A 21,645-nucleotide genomic window follows, 5' to 3' on the forward strand; every position below is an offset into this window, starting at 1 on the left:
TGTATTTTGAACTTTTGTAAGTCACTTCAAGACTTTTGTAGGAAGCCACTCGTTACACAACAGTGAGTGCCTGGGTTTGCTTTTTTTCTCTTCCCTCCCAATCCCTTTTCTTTTTGTGTTGTGCCGTTTAGATTTTAAGCTTGAAGGCAGGGACTATTGGATGGGGGCAGTGAGTTCAGCATTAAAGGGTGCTTGTGGAGAAAGATCGACTCTCCCAAATTGATGGTTGCTTCCAGATGACCTATCTGTTCAGCATTCCTCCTGATTGGTTTGCGGGAAGGTTAGACAACCCTGTGTCAAAGCAAGCATTATCTCACACTTTCCAGTGCATTTTTATTTATTTATTTGCTTATTACTTTTCTATACCACTTTTCCTCCAGGGAGCTCAAATATGGTTCTTCCCCCTCTGTCTTTTATCCTCCCAACAACCCTGTGAGGTAGGTTAGGCTGACAGCCTGTGATTAGCCCAAGGTCAGCCAGTGAGCTTCATGGATGAGTGGGGATTTGAATCCTGGGCTCTCCCAGGTTGTAGTTTGACACGCTATGCACTATGCCACACTTTTTCTTATTGCAAAAAATTCCATTCTTCTGGACTTTTGCTGCGCAAGACCTTCCAATCCACTATATACTGCCAACCCTTTCTGTGGCTGTGGGATGGTGGTATTTTTATTGTTTTGTTGCTGTTTATTATTATGTTTTTATAGTGTGTTTTGTTTTGTTTTAACATTATGCAAGTTGCTTGGGGGGTTGGACTTGATGGCCTTATAGGCCCCTTCCAACTCTCTGATTCTATGACTTTCAGGTATCAAGCAACTACTACTAGTACTACTACTACTACTAATTGCACAACCTGCGCTATTATTTATTTATTTATTTAATTTAATTTATATACCGCCCTAAGCCCAAGGGCTCTCTGGGCGGTGTACATAAAATAAAACAGTCAGGAATATATAAATACAATAATACAATAAAATCAAGCCAACAAAGGTAAGCAAAAATAATCAAACAGCAGCAAAATACAACAATACATATAATAAAATGCATTAAAATGCCTGGGAATATAAAAAGGTTTTCACCTGGCGCCGAAAAGATAGCAGCGTCGGTGCCAGGCGCACCTCATCGGGGACACCATTCCACAGTTCGGGAGCCACAACCGAAAAGGCCCTATTTCTAGTCACCATCCTCCGAGCTTCTCGATGGGATGGTACTCGGAGGAGGGCCTTAGATGTTGAGCGCAGTGTACGGGTAGGTTCATATTGGGAGAGGCGCTCCACCAGGTATTGCGGTCCCATGCTATGCTTTTTAACCGGCTCGTTTTACGGTATATTTTAATTATGGACATTTTTAATGCTTTGATGGAATTGATTTATGGTGTATTTGAATTATGTATGGATTTTATAATGGATTTCATACTTGTAAATAATAATATAATAATAAAATTTTATTTGTGAGTTGCCTATCTGACCGACTGAACGGCCACTCTAGGCTACGTACATTGCCACAATAAAATACAATATAAAACCCAAAATACAATAATTAAAATTAAACAACATTAAACTAAACAACATTAAAAACTGACCGACCCCTGGAGACCCCATAGGCCTGCCTGAATAGCCAGGTCTTCAAGGCCCGGCGGAAACCTGTCAGGGAGGGGGTATGGCGAAGGTCGAAAGGAAGGGAATTCCAGAGGGTGGGAGCCACAATAGAAAATGCTCTCTCTCTGGTCCGCACCAGCCTAGCTGTTTTAGCTGATGGGACCGAGAGAAGGTCTTGTGTGGTTGATCTTGTCAGGTGGCATAATTGGTGATGCTGGAGGTGCTCCTTCAGATAAACTGGGCTGGAACCGTATAGGGCTTTAAAGGTCAACACCAACACCTTGAATTGGGCCCGGTAGACAACTGGTAACCAGTGTAGATCTACTAACACCGGGGTGATATGTTCTTAATCAAGCGCGCCACCGCATTCTGTATCAGCTGTAATTTCTGGACCGTCTTCAAGGGTAACCCCACGTAGAGCGCATTACAGTAGTCTAAGCGAGAGGAGACCAGGGCATGTATCACCCGTGGGAGCAGATGAACAGGAAGGTAGGGTTGCAGCCTCCGTATCAGATGTAGTTGATACCAAGCCGCCCGGCTCACTGCCGAGACCTGAGCCTCCATGGACAGCTGGGAGTCAAGAATGACCCCAAGGCTGCGGACCTGGTCTTTCAGGAGTAATCTTACCCCATTAAACACCAGGTCTATGTCTCCCAACCTTCTCTTATCTCCCACGAGCAACACCTCGGTCTTGTCGGGGTTCAGTTTCAGCCTATTCCTTTCCATCCATTCACTTACGGAATCCAGGCACTTGGACATGGTATCCACAGCCAACTCTGGTGAGGACTTGAACAAGAGGTTGCTAGGTAGGATGCTGAAAGCCAGGACCTCCAAGGTGGCTTTCTCTGAAATGCTACTGGTTCCACGCGCAGGACCAGCCAGACAGGCCCAGCTTCGCAGTCTCAATGCGTGGATGAGATGATGGGTGGAAGGGTTCGGATTTGTTAGGCACTGGGGAACATTTTGGGACAAGCCGGGCCTGTACAAAAGGGACGGGCTCCACTTGAACCAGAATGGAACCAGACTGCTGGCACTTAAAATTAAAAAGGTAGCAGAGCAGCTTTTAAACTGACTGAGGGGGGAAACCCGACAGGAGCTGAGAAAGGTCCGGTTCGGAATAAACCTCCCCCCTGGGATAAAAACCAAAGAAATGATGAAATTTTAAAAGGGGTAGGCCTAGAAGTAGGCATTGTGAGAGCAGGGGCACAGGATATAAATTCAGAAGAGCAAAATTACCACAGGCCTAACCACAAGTGCCAAAGACACTTGAAGAGAGACACTGCTTACAAGTGCCTGTATGCTAATGGTAGGAGCCTCCGAACCAAGATGGGAGAACTGGAGTGCTTGGTCTTAGAGGAGAGCATTGATATAGTGAGCATAACGGAGACCTGGTGGAATGGAGAAAACCAGTGGGATACGGTTATCCCTGGATATAAACTATATCGGAAGGACAGGGAAGGACGTATTGGTGGTGGAGTCGCTCTATACGTGAAAGAAGGCATTGAATCCAGCAAGCTCGAAACCCCCAAAGAGGCAGACTCCTCCACAGAATCGTTGTGGGTGGTGATACCATGCCCCAGGAGGGACTTAATACTGGGAACGATCTATCGTCCCCCTGATCAAAATGCTCAGGGAGACCTTGAGATGAGATATGAAATTGAGGAAGCATCCAAACTAGGAAATGTGGTAGTAATGGGTGACTTCAACTACCCGGACATAGACTGGCTGCATATGTGTTCCAGTCATGACAAAGAAGCAAAGTTTCTAGATATTCTAAATGACTATTCCCTAGATCAGTTGGTCATGGAACCGACCAGAGGGACGGCAACCCTGGACTTAATCCTCAGTGGGGACCGGGACCTGGTGCGAGATGTAAGTGTTGTTGAACCGATTGGGAGCAGTGACCACAGTGCTATTAAATTAAACATACATGTAACTGGCCAATTGCCAAGAAAATCCAACACGGTCACATTTGACTTCAAAAGAGGAAACTTCACAAAAATGAGGGGATTGGTAAAAAGAAAGCTGAAAAACAAAGTCCAGAGGGTCACATCACTCGAAAATGCTTGGAAGTTGTTTAAAAACACTATATTAGAAGCTCAACTGGAGTGCATACCGCAGATCAGAAAAGGTACCGCCAGGGACAAGAAGATACCAGCATGGTTAACGAGCAAAGTCAAGGAAGCTCTTAGAGGCAAAAAGTCTTCCTTCAGAAAATGGAAGTCTTGTCCAAATGAAGAAAATAAAAAAGAACACAAACTCTGGCAAAAGAAATGCAAGAAGACAATAAGGGATGCTAAAAAAGAATTTGAGGAGCACATTGCTAAGAACATAAAAACCAACAACAACAAATTCTATAAATACATTCAAAGCAGGAGACCATCTAGGGAGACAATTGGACCCTTGGATCATAAGGGAGTCAAAGGTGTACTAAAGAACGATAAGGAGATTGCAGAGAAGCTAAATGAATTCTTTGCATCTGTCTTCACAGTGGAAGATATAGGGCAGATCCCTGAACCTGAACTAACATTTGCAGGCAGGGATTCTGAGGAACTGAGACAAATAGTGGTAACGAGAGAGGAAGTTCTAAGCTTAATGGATAATATAAAAACTGACAAATCACCGGGCCTGGATGGCATCCACCCGAGAGTTCTCAAAGAACTCAAAGGTAAAATTGCTGATCTGCTAACTAAAATATGTAACTTGTCCCTCGGGTCCTCCTCCGTGCCTGAGGACTAGAAAGTGGCAAATGTAACGCCAACCTTCAAAAAGGGATCCAGAGGGGATCCTGGAAATTACAGGCCAGTTAGCTTAACTTCTGTCCCTGGAAAACTGGTAGAAAGTATTATTAAAGCTAGATTAACTAAGCACATAGAAGAACAAGCCTTGCTGAAGCAGAGCCAGCATGGCTTCTGCAAGGGAAAGTCCTGTCTCAGTAACCTATTAGAATTCTTTGAGAGTGTCAACAAGCATATAGATAGAGGTGATCCAGTGGACATAGTGTACTTAGACTTTCAAAAAGCGTTTGACAAGGTACCTCACCAAAGGCTTCTGAGGAAGCTTAGCAGTCATGGAATAAGAGGAGAGGTCCTCTTGTGGATAAGGAATTGGTTAAGAAGCAGAAAGCAGAGAGTAGGAATAAACGGACAGTTCTCCCAATGGAGGGCTGTAGAAAGTGGAGTCCCTCAAGGATCGGTATTGGGACCTGTACTTTTCAACTTGTTCATTAATGACCTAGAATTAGGAGTGAGCAGTGAAGTGGCCAAGTTTGCTGACAACACTAAATTGTTCAGGGTTGTTAAAACAAAAAGGGATTGCGAAGAGCTCCAAACAGACCTCTCCAAACTGAGTGAATGGGCAGAAAAATGGCAAATGCAATTCAATATAAACAAGTGTAAAATTATGCATATTGGAGCAAAAAATCTGAATTTCACATATGCGCTCATGGGGTCTGAACTGGCGGTGACCGACCAGGAGAGAGACCTCGGGGTTGTAGTGGACAGCACGATGAAAATGTCGACCCAGTGTGCGGCAGCTGTGAAAAAGGCAAATTCCATGCTAGCGATAATTAGGAAAGGTATTGAAAATAAAACAGCCGATACCATAATGCCGTTGTATAAATCTATGGTGCGGCCCCATTTGGAATACTGTGTACAGTTCTGGTCGCCTCATCTCAAAAAGGATATTATAGAGTTGGAAAAGGTTCAGAAGAGGGCAACCAGAATGATCAAGGGGATGGAGCGACTCCCTTACGAGGAAAGGTTGCAGCATTTGGGGCTTTTTAGTTTAGAGAAAAGGCGGGTCAGAGGAGACATGATAGAAGTGTATAAAATTATGCATGGCATTGAGAAAGTGGATAGAGAAAAGTTCTTCTCCCTCTCTCATAATACTAGAACTCGTGGACATTCAAAGAAGCTGAATGTTGGAAGATTCAGGACAGACAAAAGGAAGTACTTCTTTACTCAGCGCATAGTTAAACTATGGAATTTGCTCCCACAAGATGCAGTAATGGCCACCAGCTTGGATGGCTTTAAAAGAAGATTAGACAAATTCATGGAGGACAGGGCTATCAATGGGTACTAGCCATGATGGCTGTGCTCTGCCACCCTAGTCAGAGGCAGCATGCTTCTGAAAACCAGTTGCCGGAAGCCTCAGGAGGGGAGAGTGTTCTTGCACTCGGGTCCTGCTTGCGGGCTTCCCCCAGGCACCTGGTTGGCCACTGTGAGAACACGATGCTGGACTAGATGGGCCACTGGCCTGATCCAGCAGGCTCTTCTTATGTTCTTATGTTCTTAGATAGAGCTGAGTGTCATCTGCATATTGGTGACACTGCAGCCCAAAACTCCTGATGATGGCTCCCAGTGGCTTTACATAGATGTTGAATAGCATGGGGGAGAGGATAAATCCCTGTGGTACTCCACAATTGAGAGGCCAAGGGTCTGAAACCTCATCCCCCAATGCCACCCGTTGATGTCTGTCTGAGAGATAGGAACGGAGCCATCGTAAAACAGTGCCCCCAATTCCCAATCCCCCCAGACGATCTAAAAGGATACTGTGGTCGACGGTATCAAAAGCCGCTGAGAGATCCAGGAGGACGAGGAAGGTATATTCTCCTCTATCCAACGCCCTCCTCATATCATCCACCAGGGCGACCAAGGCTGTTTCAGTTCCATGTCCAGTCCTGAAGATGGTTGGAATGGATCTAGATAATCTGCTTCATCCAAGTGTGTCTGTAACTGTTTGGCCACCACGCGCTCAATCACCTTGCCCAAAAATGGCAAATTAGAGACTGGGCGAAAGTTGTTTAACTCTTGGGGTAAACCACTCAGAAGCCAATTTGGGATGGAAGCAGTGTTTACATTAATTAATAACAATTATAATAACAAGAGCAGCAGCAGCCTGAATTTGCCAGCATGTGTTTGAATCCACCCCAAAATCACAACAGTTTACAAGCCCCCCAAAGAAGCTGGGAGAAGAAATGTTCACATGTATTTGGGGGGGGGGAACATAGATATGAAGTCCGGACGAGCAAGGGAAGACCGTGATGTGAAGTGGGATGTGATAAAGAGGGTGAATGAAGTCTCTAGCAATGAGGTTGATTGTTGGGCAAGTTCCTGGCAGTGACGATCCTGTCCATTTCTCAGTTTTCTAATCTAAATTCAGTTCTCCACCTTTCCACATCAGTTTACAGATTTTTTTTAAAGTCCTCATGAGAACTCATCAGCACTTTAGCGCAAATTTCTCCAAAGGTACACATGTTGCAATTTTCCCTAAAATACACATTTTTTGCAAAGTGATCTTCCCTAATGAAGTCCCTGTGGAACTCCCTAAAATATTAGACAGGCGCCATCTCCGTTACCTTTTCGGCGCCTATCCAAGACCTTCCTCTTTCAACAAGCCTTTTAAGTTGAGACCTTATCCCAGTCTGCTTCTGTGTTGGAACTGCTTTTTAATATGTTTTTAAACCTTTTTTTTAAAAGAGGTCTCCAAAGCTTTTAAAAAAATGTTTTTAAAGTTGTTTTGTTTTAATGTATTTTAAAGTCTGTTTTTACGAAGTTTTAACGTGTTTTTAGTGCTTTTGTTTGCCGCCCTGGGCTCCTGCTGGGAGGAAGGCCGGGATATAAATCAAATAATAAATAAATACTGTAAGGCATGTTTGCATGCTGTTTTCACTAACCTATGCTCAACTTTACCCTAGGGTATGCACTTTTTGTACATGTGACTTGGCTGGAGAACTGCGTTGCAAAATTTGGAGAAGTGGCGATTTCAAAAGATGACTCTGTTGCAGTTCGCACATTACTTCCCAAAGTGTGAATTCGGTTAAGTTCGCCTTGAAATGCAAACTGGATTGAGTTTCTCCCCCTACCTGTTAGCATCTGGGCTGGAGCCACCGAGATGGATGTCTGTGGTGTAAACCCCGTGTCTCCCCTGGACGACACAGCTGCTGACCTCTTCCCTGCCGTCAGAATCTTGCTAGTGCTGGCCTCTGAGACGTGTGTAGTGGTTCCTTTGCACGGCGTTGCGCGTTCGGTGACTGTGCCAGGAGTATGCCTGCCAACCTCTGTGGTGGTGGTTGGTGTTGCCCTGCTAGGCCTATCCGGCCACAACTTAACCGTCCTGGGCAGTGTGCTGGTGCTGGTGGTGCTTGACGCTGGTTGCGAGATGGTCTCGCTTCCATATGGGTATGTGGAGGAGACTGCAGCTGGGTTTACACTAACAGCCTTTGGAGTCGCTGATGTGGAAGTCTCCGCTTCTACAACATGGGTAAGCAGAGTTTCATATGTACATTTCAGGGACAGGCTTTGGCGTTGTTTTATGTTAGTCACTGAGTTAGGGACTAGCAGCTTGGTCCTCACTGTCCTATCAACATACATTTTATTGAAGATCAGGCCAAAAAACCCCAACACTACCCCTTTCATGGGATATTTCTAATGGGATATCTCCGTTGTTGTTTTTTGAAAAAAGAACTACCAAAGTTTGATGGTTATTCTTAACTACAGTGGCCACATTTGCATGGGATGTTCAACAGGGATTGCAAACCTTTGGGGATCCAATGGCACATTTTGAAATTTGAGAAACCATCACGGGTATATCCCTCCCTCCCAAATCCAAACTCATGCTCACAAACCTACCCAGGCAACATCCCTCCTTCCAAAACCAACTCACCCACCTAACTCAAACTACATTTCCTCCCCCCACACCCCCCAAAAAAATCCCCAAACCCATCCAGGCAATATTTTCCTCCACCCCCCAGAAAAGAAAATTCAGACCCACCCACCCCAAACCCACCTAGGCAATATTTCCTTCAAAACACCAAACCGACATAATCACAGCCAGGTAGCAGAATGCATCCACACCGCCATCCTAGATCACACACCCACAAAATTAGAAGACAAAACTCCTCAGTGCTCGCCAGATCTCCTCGGCCCATTCCTAGAAGCTTATTAGAGCGGCAGCAGATCCCTTCCCCCCTTTTTTCTTAATAACAAAATGGCTGGGCCTGTCCTGACTTCTTCCTCTCCAATTCTTGAAGAAGGCAAAGATATCTGGGTGGCTGGCAAGTGGGGTTAGCCTCATAAATGTAAAATAACAACTACAAGTTTAAATTCCTCTAAAACCTACAAGAAAAAAATCAGGAGTACCAGGAGGTCTTGAGGGGCAACAGCGAGGGAGGTATCTGCCCCCCCCCGGCCCTGAACTGGCAACCCCAGCGGCTGACAGAGAAGAGCCTGTGGACTGCTCTGCCTGAAGCAGTGCAAATATAAAATGCAAATAAATAAATAAATAAATAAATAGTTCAAAATCACATGCAAAATAAATTAAATCAACTAATGGTTTAAAGCTACTAGTGTTATGGTTTGGCCAACGGTTGGCTAAACCATGGTTTAGTGGCCTGTGGATGAGCCTGAATGAGCCCAAGTGAAAATACCTCCCTCCCATTTTCGCTCCCTGTGAATCAGTTGGCAAATTTTGGGGAGGGGAGGTGGGTGGACCATTTCCACAAGAGCCCTAATTTGTGTCCCATATTTGTGATATGTTTTAAGGAATATTTTTATTACTCAAAAACACGTTTGTCACCCAGTGGTGATGAGGAGAGAGAAGAAGCCACATGGCCCTACCTCTTCTGGAGCCTTCTGTCATGCTTTTGGGAGCAGGCAGGGATGGATCTCCTTGTTAAGAAAGAAAAGAGATGTTGAGAGAAAGAGCAGCAGGAACCAGCTTGTCATCAGGGGTATGCTAGAATAGTGCAGACCCCGTTTTTTTAAAAAGATCTGGTAAGCACTAGGGACATAAGAGGGCATTGGTTTCCTTTCCGCCTTTACACCCAGCACTGTTTCCGTTCCACTGCAGTTCCTCTTCCGCCACAAACAACTTTATTTGTCTCACTGTGGTGAAATTATGTGACTTACATAAGTAATTAACATAAATTACATTACTCCATCCCATTCATTTCAATGCAAAGGAAACACAATGCAGAACAGCTGGGTGGCTGGGATGTAATCAATTACGTATCCTTTGTAGACTGAAAGCAACAACGGCAAATACGGATTGTATTCACTGGATTGATTTCTGTTCCAGACATGGGATGAATAAGCGAACATCACAATGTCCGCTCCCATTTTTGTCGGAATGCTCTGACATCTCTCGCTTGTCTCCTTAATCTTCCAACATTCAGCTTCATTAGAAGTCCATGAGTCCCGGTGTTATGACAAAGAGAGAAAAACCTTTCCTCTATCCACCTTCTTCATGTTATGCATAATTGTATATGCTTCTATCATGTCACCTCTGACTCGCCTTTTCTCGAAACTAAAAAGCCCCAAATGCTGCAACCTATCCTCATAGGGGAGTCGCTCCATCCCCTTGATCATTTTGGTTGCTTTTTAAATGAACCTTTTCCAGCTCTAGAATATGTTTTTTAAGGTCAGGCGAACAGAACCCAGTATTCCAAGTATGGCTGCACCACAGATTTGCACAATGGCATTATATCGTAGATTGTACAACAGCAGTTTTATTTTCAATACCTTTCCTAATGATCCCTAGCATGGAATTTCCCTTTTCCCCAGCTGCCGTGGATTGGGTCAACATCTTCATTATGCTATCCACAACATCCCCAAGGTTTCGTTCCTGGTCAGTCACCACCAGTTCAGACCCCATGAGCCCATATATGTGAAATTAAGATGATTTGCTCCAGTATGCATAACTTGACACTTGTTTACACTGAATTGCATTTGCCATTTTACCGCCCGTTCACTCAGTTTGGAGAGATCCTTTTGGAGCTCTTCAAAATCACTTTTTGTTTTAATGACCCTGAACAATTTAGTATCATCAGCAAACTTGGCCAAATTTTTGCTCACCCCTAACCCTAGATAAATTATGAACACGTTAAAAAGCCCAGGTCCCAATACCGATCCTTGGGAGACTCCACTTTCTACATCCCTCCATTGGGAGAACTGCCCATTGATTCCTACTCTCTGCTTCCTGGCACTGTAGGGACGCCAGAGAATTCTGATGAAAAGAGAAAGGGGTGTGGAAACTGCGGCTGTTCCCATATTCGCTCATTGTCAGGACTGGATTTACTTCACGCAAATGTAACCAGCATTTGTTGACAATGTCAGGGAGATCATTCCATAATTTGGGGGCCACCACTGAGAAGGCCCTCTCCCTTGTTGGCCTCCTCCCAGCTTCCCTCGGAGTAGGCACCCGGAGGAGGGCCTTTGATGTTGAGCATAGTGTACGGGTGGGTTCGTGTCGGGAGAGGCGTTCCATCAGGTATTATGATCCTAAGCCATGTAAGGCTTTATAGGTCAAAATCAGCACCTTGAATCAAGCTCAGAAACATACAGGCAGCCAATGCAAGCGGGCCAGAATCGGTTTTATATGTTCGGACCCTCTGGTCCCTGTTACCAATCTGGCTGCTGCATTTTGCACAAGCTGCAGTTTCCGAACCATCTTCAAAGGCAGCTCCATGTAGAGTGCATTGCAGTAATCTAATTTGGAGGTTACCAGAGCATGGACAACTGAAGCCAGGTTATCCCTGTTCAGATAGGGGCATAGCTGGGCCACCAACTGAAGTTGGTAGAAGGTACTCCGTGCCACTGAGGCTACCTGAGCCTCAAGTGACAGAGATGGTTCTAGGAGAATCCCTAAGTTACGAGCCTGCTCCTTCACGGGGAGTGCAACCCCATCCAGGACAGGTTGAACATCCACCATCTGGTCAGAAGAACCACCCACTAGCAGCATCTCAGTCTTGTCTGGATCGAACCTCAGTTTATTAGCCCTCACATGGACCACTGTGATGATTCACATAAGCCTCCTAAAAATTATGCATTGTCTTTCCTGCTGCCAAAAAAACACGTCAAATACTGTCATCATTTACATAAGTATCTACGTTGATGACTACAAAATTTTGGCCACAGAAAAATAAAATAAAGAGCAGATCGAATCACCCAAAAACGCACACAGCAGATCAAATTGACAAGTGCGAGAGTAAGTGGGAACAAAAACAGGGCAGATCAGAATCAAATGACGGACTATCGGAATGCAAGTGGATTGGAACCATGCAGTGAATCCCATCCCTATCCCCATCCAACTATCCCCAACTGATGCTTTTATTTATGCTTTCTTTGTGCTTTTACTGATGCTTTTACTGTTAGTTTTATTAATGTTACTCTAATTTTGTATCCTATGTACCCCTTTGCTGACTTTTAAAATGAAAAGTGCAGTCTACCAATGTTTCAATAAATAAATATGGAGCTAGTCCGTGTGAGGGTCATGGAAGTCACCCATTACTACAATATTTTATCTTTTGGAGGCTTACTGAAACAGGCTTGTGGAGGAAGAAGGTGGCCATATGGGGGCCCCCAGAGATACACCACACAGAAGAGGGCTGGAGACACTTACGGATACAGCTCAGTTGGGCTTCCCATCTGAACTCTTTCGTCACACTATCTTGTTTGCATACAACGAGGCTGGACTTGCCGGCTTTTCTCTTGTAATTCTTCACACACGAGTATCGCAGTCTTGTGCCACTGCCGCTCCATTCCGCATTTTCTATCTGAAGGGGCATGCCGCACTCACCTGGCATGAAATACAGGGGCAAACACAGGAACATCAGAACAATTCCTTCACTCCTGTTGGGATGAGGGAGAATTTCCGAGAAAGTCGGATTTGGCACCAGACTTCCCTGTAGTTTGCATGTTTGCTATCTTTGCAGACTGCTTCCACGGCTTTTTCCGACACCGGATTTTTTAAAAAAATAACAGCCTTATTGAATATAACATTATTATTGTTGACAACTGTCAATGAGATGATCATTTTAACTCATAGGCAGCACAGGAGTCATTTATACAGTCAGTATACCTGTTTCACTCCCCCCACCCCTCCCCCACCTGGTTCCCCCCCTCTCTCACTCTCTCTGCCACCCTCCCCTCCACTTGAGTAATTCAAGCAATGCTGTCTCCTTCCTTCCTTCTTTCCCACTCTCTTTCCCTTTCCAGCTAGTTGTTTAGGAAGCAGCAGGTAGAAAGATTCTCGCTCCTTCCCCCTTGCACATCTTATCTGCAATCTCTCTCTCTCTCTCTCATACACACACGTGCTGCTCCCCCATCACTGCTTCCACTACCACCACCATACACAGCTCTCTCTCTCTCTCTCCTCCTCCCCTTGCTCCAAGCAGGGAGGGAGTGTAGGAAGGAGCATGCAAGCGAGAGGCAGCTGCAGAGTCTGGTGCATATATAGAAAGACTGAAAACACTGGTAGAAACAACATTAACAATAAGGTTATTTTTCTGGAGGTGGGGGGATTGAATCGGTAAAAGCAGAAGACTGCATGCCATGCCGACGAAATGGGATCTGACCAGCATCAACCGGCGAACTACATCCCTACACCCCTGTGCTATTAGTTTGTTAGAGGAACATAGGAAGCTGCCTTATGACACTGGTCCATCTACCTCAGTATTGTCTACACTGACTGGCAGCAGCTCTCCAGGGCTTCAGAGAGGGGATATTCCCAACCCTACCTGGAGATGCCATTGGGGATTGACCCTGAGACTTTCTGCATGCAAAGCTCTACCACCAAGAATTCTAGCGAAGACAGATACAAGAGAGGACATTACTAATGTTTGCTTATTTGTCCTGTGTCTGGAACAGAAATCAATCTGGTGAACATACTAGCTATTCCCAGTTGTTGCTGCCAATTTGCAAGTGATATGCAATTGATGATGTTTCCCTCCAACCCCCATTTGCATTGCATTTCCTTTGCATCGAAATGAATGGGCTGCAATAACATATTGAGTTACATAATTAATTACATAAATTACGCAAGTTATTTAACTTTGCCACAGCAGACAGCAAGATGGATAGCGCAGGTTTTTTTTGATGAAACACAAATACAAAACAGAATGGAGAACAAGGCCTTCTTACATCCCTAAGGACCCTTCGCAAAATTCCTTAGAGTGATGCAAAAGACTGATGGGGAAATAGGTAGCGGCCTTACCTTGAGTCAGTCCATTGGTCCATCTAGATCAGTATTCTCTACACTGACTGGCAGCGGCTCTCTACAGCAGCCTTTCCCAACCAGTGTGCCTCCAGATGTTGTTGGACCTCAACTCCCATCAGCCTCAGCCAGCATTGCCAATGGTCAGGAAAGATGGGAGTTGTGGTCCAACAACTTCTGGAGGCACACTGGTTGGGAAAGGCTGCTCTAGAGTTTCAGGCACGGAGTCTCTCCCAGCCCTACCTGGAGATGCCAGGGATTGAACCTGGGACCTTCTGCATGCAAAGAAGATGCTCTGCCACTGAGCTATGGCCCTTCCAAGTAGGCCAATTGCCAAGAAAATCCAACACGGTCACATTTGACTTCAAAAGAGGAAACTTCACAAAAATGAGGGGATTGGTAAAAAGAAAGCTGAAAAACAAAGTCCAGAGGGTCACATCACTCGAAAATCTTTGGAAGTTGTTTAAAAACACTATATTAGAAGCTCAACTGGAGTGCATACCGCAGATCAGAAAAGGTACCGCCAGGGCCAAGAAGATGCCAGCATGGTTAACGAGCAAAGTCAAGGAAGCTCTTAGACGCAAAAAGTCTTCCTTCAGAAAATGGAAGTCTTGTCCAAATGAAGAAAATAAAAAAGAACACAAACTCTGGCAAAAGAAATGCAAGAAGACAATAAGGGATGCTAAAAAAGAATTTGAGGAGCACATTGCTAAGAACATAAAAACCAACAACAAAAAATTCTATAAATACATTCAAAGCAGGAGACCATCTAGGGAGACAATTGGACCCTTGGATGATATGGGAGTCAAAGGTGTACTAAAGAACGATAAGGAGATTGCAGAGAAGCTAAATGAATTCTTTGCATCTGTCTTCACAGTGGAAGATATAGGGCAGATCCCTGAACCTGAACTAACATTTGCAGGAAGGGATTCTGAGGAACTGAGACAAATAGTGGTAACGAGAGAGGAAGTTCTAAGCTTAATGGACAATATAAAAACTGACAAATCACCGGGCCCGGATGGCATCCACCCGAGAGTTCTCAAAGAACTCAAAGGTGAAATTGCTGATCTGCTAACTAAAATATGTAACTTGTCCCTCGGGTCCTCCTCCGTGCCTGAGGACTGGAAAGTGGCAAATGTAACACCAATCTTCAAAAAGGGATCCAGAGGGGATCCTGGAAATTACAGGCCAGTTAGCTTAACTTCTGTCCCTGGAAAACTGGTAGAAAGTATTATTAAAGCTAGATTAACTAAGCACATAGAAGAACAAGCCTTGCTGAAGCAGAGCCAGCATGGCTTCTGCAAGGGAAAGTCCTGTCTCAGTAACCTATTAGAATTCTTTGAGAGTGTCAACAAGCATATAGATAGAGGTGATCCAGTGGACATAGTGTACTTAGACTTTCAAAAAGCGTTTGACAAGGTACCTCACCAAAGGCTTCTGAGGAAGCTTAGCAGTCATGGAATAAGAGGAGAGGTCCTCTTGTGGATAAGAAATTGGTTAAGAAGCAGAAAGCAGAGAGTAGGAATAAACGGACAGTTCTCCCAATGGAGGGCTGTAGAAAGTGGAGTCCCTCAAGGATCGGTATTGGGACCTGTACTTTTCAACTTGTTCATTAATGACCTAGAATTAGGAGTGAGCAGTGAAGTGGCCAAGTTTGCTGATGACACTAAATTGTTCAGGGTTGTTAAAACAAAAAGGGATTGCGAAGAGCTCCAAAAAGACCTCTCCAAACTGAGTGAATGGGCAGAAAAATGGCAAATGCAATTCAATATAAACAAGTGTAAAATTATGCATATTGGAGCAAAAAATCTGAATTTCACATATACGCTCATGGGGTCTGAACTGGCGGTGACCGACCAGGACAGAGACCTCGGGGTTGTAGTGGACAGCACGATAAAAATGTCGACCCAGTGTGCGGCAGCTGTGAAAAAGGCAAATTCCATGCTAGCAATAATTAGGAAAGGTATTGAAAATTAAACAGCCGATATCATAATGCCGTTGTATAAATCTATGGTGCGGCCGCATTTGGAATACTGTGTACAGTTCTGGTTGCCTCATCTCAAAAAGGATATTATAGAGTTGGAAAAGGTTCAGAAGAGGGCAACCAGAATGATCAAGGGGATGGAGCGACTCCCTTACGAGGAAAGGTTGCAGCATTTGGGGCTTTTTAGTTTAGAGAAAAGGCGGGTCAGAGGAGACATGATAAAAGTGTATAAAATTATGCATGGCATTGAGAAAGTGGATAGAGAAAAGTTCTTCTCCCTCTCTCATAATACTAGAACTCGTGGACATTCAAAGAAGTTGAATGTTGGAAGATTCAGGACAGACAAAAGGAAGTACTTCTTTACTCAGCGCATAGTTAAACTATGGAATTTGCTCCCACAAGATGCAGTAATGGCCACCAGCTTGGATGGCTTTAAAAGAAAATTAGACAAATTCATGGAGGACAGGGCTATCAATGGCTACTAGCCATGATGGCTGTGCTCTGCCATCCTAGTCAGAGGCAGCATGCTTCTGAAAACCAGTTGCCGGAAGCCTCAGGAGGGAGAGTGTTCTTGCACTCGGGTCCTGCTTGCGGGCTTCCCCCAGGCACCTGGTTGGCCACTGTGAGAACAGGATGCTGGACTAGATGGGCCACTGGCCTGATCCAGCAGGCTCTTCTTATGTTCTTATGTTAAGTCAGTCCATCTAGCTCAGGAGAGCTGCTGCCTGTCAGTGTAGACAGTATTGAGCTACATGGACCAATGGTCTGACTGGGCATCAGGCAGCTTCCTGCAGCACTCAATTTGGCTACTATTGGCTCATAAACTAGCTTGCCTCCTAAAATTAATCTTCAGATTTGCTGATCTTTATTTACCCAGAAATGCTAACTGGTCTTAACCGATCCAATTTTAGCACATTGAAACTTGTTTTAAGGTTTTCATTCAGCTTGTGTGTTTTATTGACTTTATGCTGAAAAGCACCCTGAAATCAAATATGATGAAGGTTAATACATAAACATTTTAAATAATATAGTACAGTACTGTAAGGCTCTATTATATAATATAATATATTACTCTTCACTCCTCTCAGCTCCGCGTTGGATTCCTGTATTAGGCTAAGCTAGAAACAGATCCAAATAACGACAAGATTTTATTGAAAAGGGTGGGACAAGCTTCTTCGGTCTGGCAGGGCTGTGGAGTAAGAGTCGGAGTGGGAAGCAATTTTGGGTGGAGTCGGAGTCGGTAGAAATGTACCGACTTCGACTTCAAAATAAAAACTTTCATAGGAATTTAGGAAAGTTTTCTTGTTCAGAAATGTTAATCAAATAAATATACTTTATGTTCTATCAATCTAGCTTGATGATTCACGTGGTGGTGATGAAATGCCTTGTGCTACCATTTTACTACAGTAAATTTGTTATTACTAGTTAATATACATTTGCCATTTATGAAGGAGTCGGAGTCGGACAGTAGAAAAATAGAGGAGTCGGAGTTGAAGGTTTGGCGCGGTCTGGTCATCTAATTTGCTCTGTACCCAGCAGGTGAGAAGCTAATAAACAGGGCAATCCTGTGCGGGTCCGCTGGAGAGTTCAATGGGATTCACTCCCAGGGAAATGTGTACAGGATTTGCAGCAGAAGCCTATACATAGCGGTAGGTATTCAATGCTAGTCGTATGCAGAGTAGACCCATTGAAGTTAACAGACATGGTTAACTTAATTTCAGTGGGTCTACTCTCTGTAGGCCTTAGTTTAAGACAACTCACTATCTCTTCCTCAGCTCATCCTGAGGCTACTACAAACTACATTCATTTCCTCTCTTATCCCGTCCGGCCAATGAGGTTTTTACAGTCCAGCTTGAAGACGAGTTGTAAGACTTCGAAAATATGCTCATGAGTAGGCAACATCCCTAATAAGCACAGGTGAGCAACTTGCAGCCCCAAGGGCAGGGGGGGACCTCTGGCCCTCCAGATGTTTCTGAGTGACAGCTCCCAGCAGCCCCAGGAAGCATCGCCAGTGACAGCCAGGGAGGATGAGAGCTGCGGTTCAGTAACTTCTCCTGCAGCGGAGGCAGGAAAGCTTCCCCACTCCTCTCCCTAGGGCTGTATACTGTCCTCAGCTCAATGCCTCATTTGGGGACCAGGAAGGGGAAACATGAAGAGAGTGTTACAGAGAGAGAGTGAGAGAGAAAGTAGCAGTAAGAGAAAAGAGGTGGCCCCACCCACCTTTGGTTCCTTCTCCGCCCATCTTCATCACCATCATCATCTTTATAGCCCACAATGGCGGCTATAATGGCAGGTTTTAATCTGCACGTTCAAGGAGCTGTCGGCACCTTGGACAGCTCCTGGAAAGTTTGGACTAAAACCCAGAGTGGATTCCACTGCCCCGGTGACCTCGGAGCCGACAGCCACCACTGATAGCCCACCTTTCCTCCAAGGAGCTCACAGTGGTGTACAAACATGGTTTCCCGCCCCTCCCCATTTTATCCTCACAACCCTGTGAGGTAGGTGAGGCTGAGAAACAGTGACTGGCCCAAGGTCACCCAGTGAGCGTCAGGGCCAAGCAGGGGTTTGAACCCTGGTCTCCCAGGTTCCAGACTGACCCTCTAACCCAGCCTTTCCCAACCTTTGGGTCCCCAGATGTTGCTGGACTACAGTTCCCATAATTGCTGACCATTGGCCATGCTGACTGGGGGTGATGGGAGTTGTAGTCCAACAACATCTGGGGACCCAAAGGTTGGGAAAGGCTGCATAACCACTACACCACACTAGCCCTCCAATATTTACTCCAAATCCACCCACCGCAAGTATTTGTCCCTCTGCTGCGCCAGAGATTACCTCTGAGCTGATGCAGCCCTTGCCAGAAAAAAGGGTATCCACCCCTGCAATAAAGGCTGGTGCTTCTGGGTTTATGACACCAGCCTTGTGATGTAGGACAGTGCTATTATTTCCCATACAGCAAGCAGAAGAGAGGTTGAGGCTGGTTAGCTTTTGCCCGCCCTTTGGTCCGTCTTGCATTACCATTCCTAAACTGCAAATGGGAGGGGCAGCAGAGACGGGGTGGCTTACGACAACCTTGCAATGTTGTCCAGTGCTGTTGTGCAGTGTCCACACGATATCATCAGCAACAAAATGCCAGCCTACACTCCACTCACCCCCCCAAATTTAACCTGAATTTACGCTTTCCAGAGCAAACCACAGGAACACAGGACGCTGCTTTATACTGAATCAGATCATTGTTCCATCTAGCTCAGTGTGGCCTACACTGACTGGCAGTGGCTCTTCAGGATTTCAGGAAGGAAGCCTCTCTCCCAGCCCACCAGGAGATGCCGCTGGGGACTGACCTGCATGCAAAGCAGATGCTCTCCCTCTGGGCTACAGCCCTTTTCAACGAATAAGATGCAAAACGTTTTTTGCAATACCTCCATGACCCACTTGGTAATTAAGCCCCAGAGTGAATTATGATAGCATGGCTTTTTCATAATTTTATCGTTTGCCTACTGTGAAAAAGGCAAATAATCGGGTGTTAGAACAAATTAAACCAGAACTATCACTAGAAGCTAAAATGACGTAACTGAGGTTATACTTTGAACACATGCGAAGACAGGATTCACTGAAAAATGGAAATGGGCTGCCTTCAAATCGATCCTGACTTATGGCGACCCTGTGAACAGGGTTTTCATGGTAAGCGGTATTCAGAGGGGGTTTACCATTGCCTCCCTCTGAGGCTGAGGCGTCACCCAGTGAGCTTCATGGCTGTGTAGGGATTCGAACCCTGGTCTCCCAGGTCGTAGTCCAACACCTTAACCACTACACCACACTGGCTCTTACACATGATTCACTAGAAAAGACAACAATGCTGGGAAAAACAGAAGGGAGTAGAAAAAGAGGAAGGCCAACCAAGAGATGGATTGATTCCATAAGGAAGCTACAGACCTGAACTTACAAGATCTGAACAGGGTGGTTCATGACAGATCTCTTGGAGGTCGCTGATTCATAGGGTCGCCATAAGTTGTAATCGACTTGAAGGCACAAACCCCCCACCCCTGCTGAAATTAGCATTATTGGTTTTTAAATGCCTTTAGCCACCTGACAATCAAAGACGGGAGCAGGCGGAAAATCTTTAAATGAATAAAGTGCAGTCTTGCAAGGTAGTTGAGCGGGCTACTATCTCTGCACTACAGAATGGTTGGGGAGGCTGTTAGTTAGCGGGGCAAAGTGGTGTGCTCCAACCCTGCAAGGTAGTCCAATATTATTAGCTGAGCACTACAAATTGGCAGGTCGTTGATGCCGTTGAGACTGAAGCGGCACCATCGATGACAACCCATGGCCTGCAGGCTCCAGGTTGCACAGGGCCGGGGAGGAAAAGAGTCTGAAAGAGGTGCCTGACACACCCCTGCGAGGCAGTGCAGCGTTATGAGGTCAGGAATGCCCAACGGCGAGGCTGAATCGGGATCACCGCTGACAGCCCTGCAGTGCAGCCTGCGGCTAAACATCTCCGCGTCGCACGGCTGGGAAGGCATACGAGAGGTCCGAAGGCACGACACACCCCTGCAAGATAGTCCGCTGTGAACGCCTCTGCAGGGCAGAGGTGGTTTGGCGTGCGGGAAAGCAAGCGACGCGACCTTTAGGCAAAGCAGCTGGAGGGCGCGCGTAAAGCGGCGCGCAGAGGTCGCCCTCGCCCCGGGCGCAAGTGCCGCGGAGGAAGTCGAGGAGGAGCGGCTCCCGCCTCGGGCTACGTACCTTGTGCTCGGGACTCGGGCGGGCCGGGGACAGCCGAGAGCGCTCCCAGGGCGCAGAGCCACGCCGCCGCCGCCCCCAGCTGGAGCAGTGGCCGCCAGAGGCCGGCCATGGGGCGCGAGGCGGGCGGCGGGGAGTTCCGCGCCTCTCCGCCTCTGAGCGCCCTGCAGCGAGGCGGAATGGCGCCGGAGGAGCGACGCTATCGTGCCGGCCAGCTGCGGGGCGCAGAGGATGGCCAGTTCCGCTCGCGATCCCCTTTCGCTTTCGCTTTTCACCTTAGGCGCCGAGGGAATTGTCTCCGGCTGACTTGGCGCCGGGAGGGGGGGGGCTGGAGAGAGGGGGGAGGAAGGCGCGGCTGTTCTGGACAGATCTCAGTCCCTGGGGAGCCGTCTCCGTCGGGAGCAGCCGTGCAGGGGCACATTCGGAAGGAGAGGGTCTCTTCCTGACAGTCCCAGCCACTGCCCTCCCCCGGCTTTTATTTTCTCTTATTATTTTTGTGCTGCTGGGTTGAGAATGAGATCCTTGGTCATGCCTTCTACCACCACAAGGGAGGGGGGCGTGTTAGCTGCTGAGAAGAGTCTTCTCAGTGGCTGACTCCTCTCCTTTCGCTCGGATTGGCTCCAATCAGCAGGGAAGGACAATGAAGCATGCCAGACGACTCTTCTCGGTGGCCAACATGCTCCACTTTCATGCTGGAGAGGTAGGCTGCCTGCTCCCCAAAAGGTAAAGGGTCTAAGACACACACGCGTGAGACCCCAGACGATTACACCCCTGGGTGGAACGGATCAGGCCCTGCAGCACACACATCTCTTACCCAGGCGGAGGAGTTCCTGAGCATAGGCAGAGTGCACTGGAGGGAAACCCATCCTAGGATGGCCCTAGGTTATGTAGCACCCTGGGCGGAAGGAAAGTCTTTCAGCGGAAGGGTTTGAGCCCTCTGTGCATCTTCCTCGCCCACGGGACCAAAATCAAGAGGGGGCAAGCCAAATTTGTTTCCAGACAGGATTGAACTGGGGCTTCATCACTGCCGCGTTGGCCTTCTTGACTGTGACGTTCAAAAGGATGAATCTAGGAAGCTGCCTTATATTGAGTCAGACCGTGGGTGGCTCAATATTGGCTGCACTGGCTGGCAGCTGCTGTCTGGGGTTTCACACAGGGGACATTCCCAGCCACATCTAGAGATGGAATCTGGGATGTTTTGCATCAAGAGCAGGAGCTCTACCACTGAGCCACACAAGCCTCCCCTATGGCTGGGTGCAGGGGGGGGGATGGCAATTTTGCTTGGACCTTGACTGCGGCCCTCATAATCATTGCTGTTCCTCTGTATACAGCAAACAG

At 46.4% G+C, this 21,645-nt stretch overlaps 2 protein-coding genes across 3 annotated transcripts in view; one reads left to right on the forward strand and one right to left on the reverse strand.

Moving 5' to 3' along the window:
• The window catches only part of LOC133390128 (uncharacterized), a 40,600-nt gene extending 20,042 nt beyond the window's left edge, over positions 1-20,558 (reverse strand). Inside the window, exons 1-3 of one of the 2 annotated variants that reach the window (XM_061638069.1) lie at positions 20,311-20,558; positions 11,997-12,173; positions 9,215-9,265 (exon numbers count right to left, since the gene is read on the reverse strand). In XM_061638069.1, the coding sequence (XP_061494053.1) occupies positions 9,215-9,265; positions 11,997-12,173; positions 20,311-20,419 (337 nt within the window). In that variant the 5' untranslated portion in view covers positions 20,420-20,558. The remainder of the gene's footprint in view (positions 1-9,214; positions 9,266-11,996; positions 12,174-20,310) is intronic. The other variant, XM_061638070.1, reaches the window with a different exon arrangement.
• The window catches only part of TSGA13 (testis specific 13), a 45,057-nt gene continuing 43,713 nt past the window's right edge, over positions 20,302-21,645 (forward strand). The window contains exon 1 of the mRNA XM_061640331.1: positions 20,302-21,030. The gene's annotated coding sequence lies outside the window, so the exon portion shown is untranslated. The remainder of the gene's footprint in view (positions 21,031-21,645) is intronic.

This window comes from Rhineura floridana, chromosome 8 (genome assembly GCF_030035675.1).
Source record: "Rhineura floridana isolate rRhiFlo1 chromosome 8, rRhiFlo1.hap2, whole genome shotgun sequence".
NCBI classification, from domain to species: domain Eukaryota; kingdom Metazoa; phylum Chordata; class Lepidosauria; order Squamata; family Rhineuridae; genus Rhineura; species Rhineura floridana.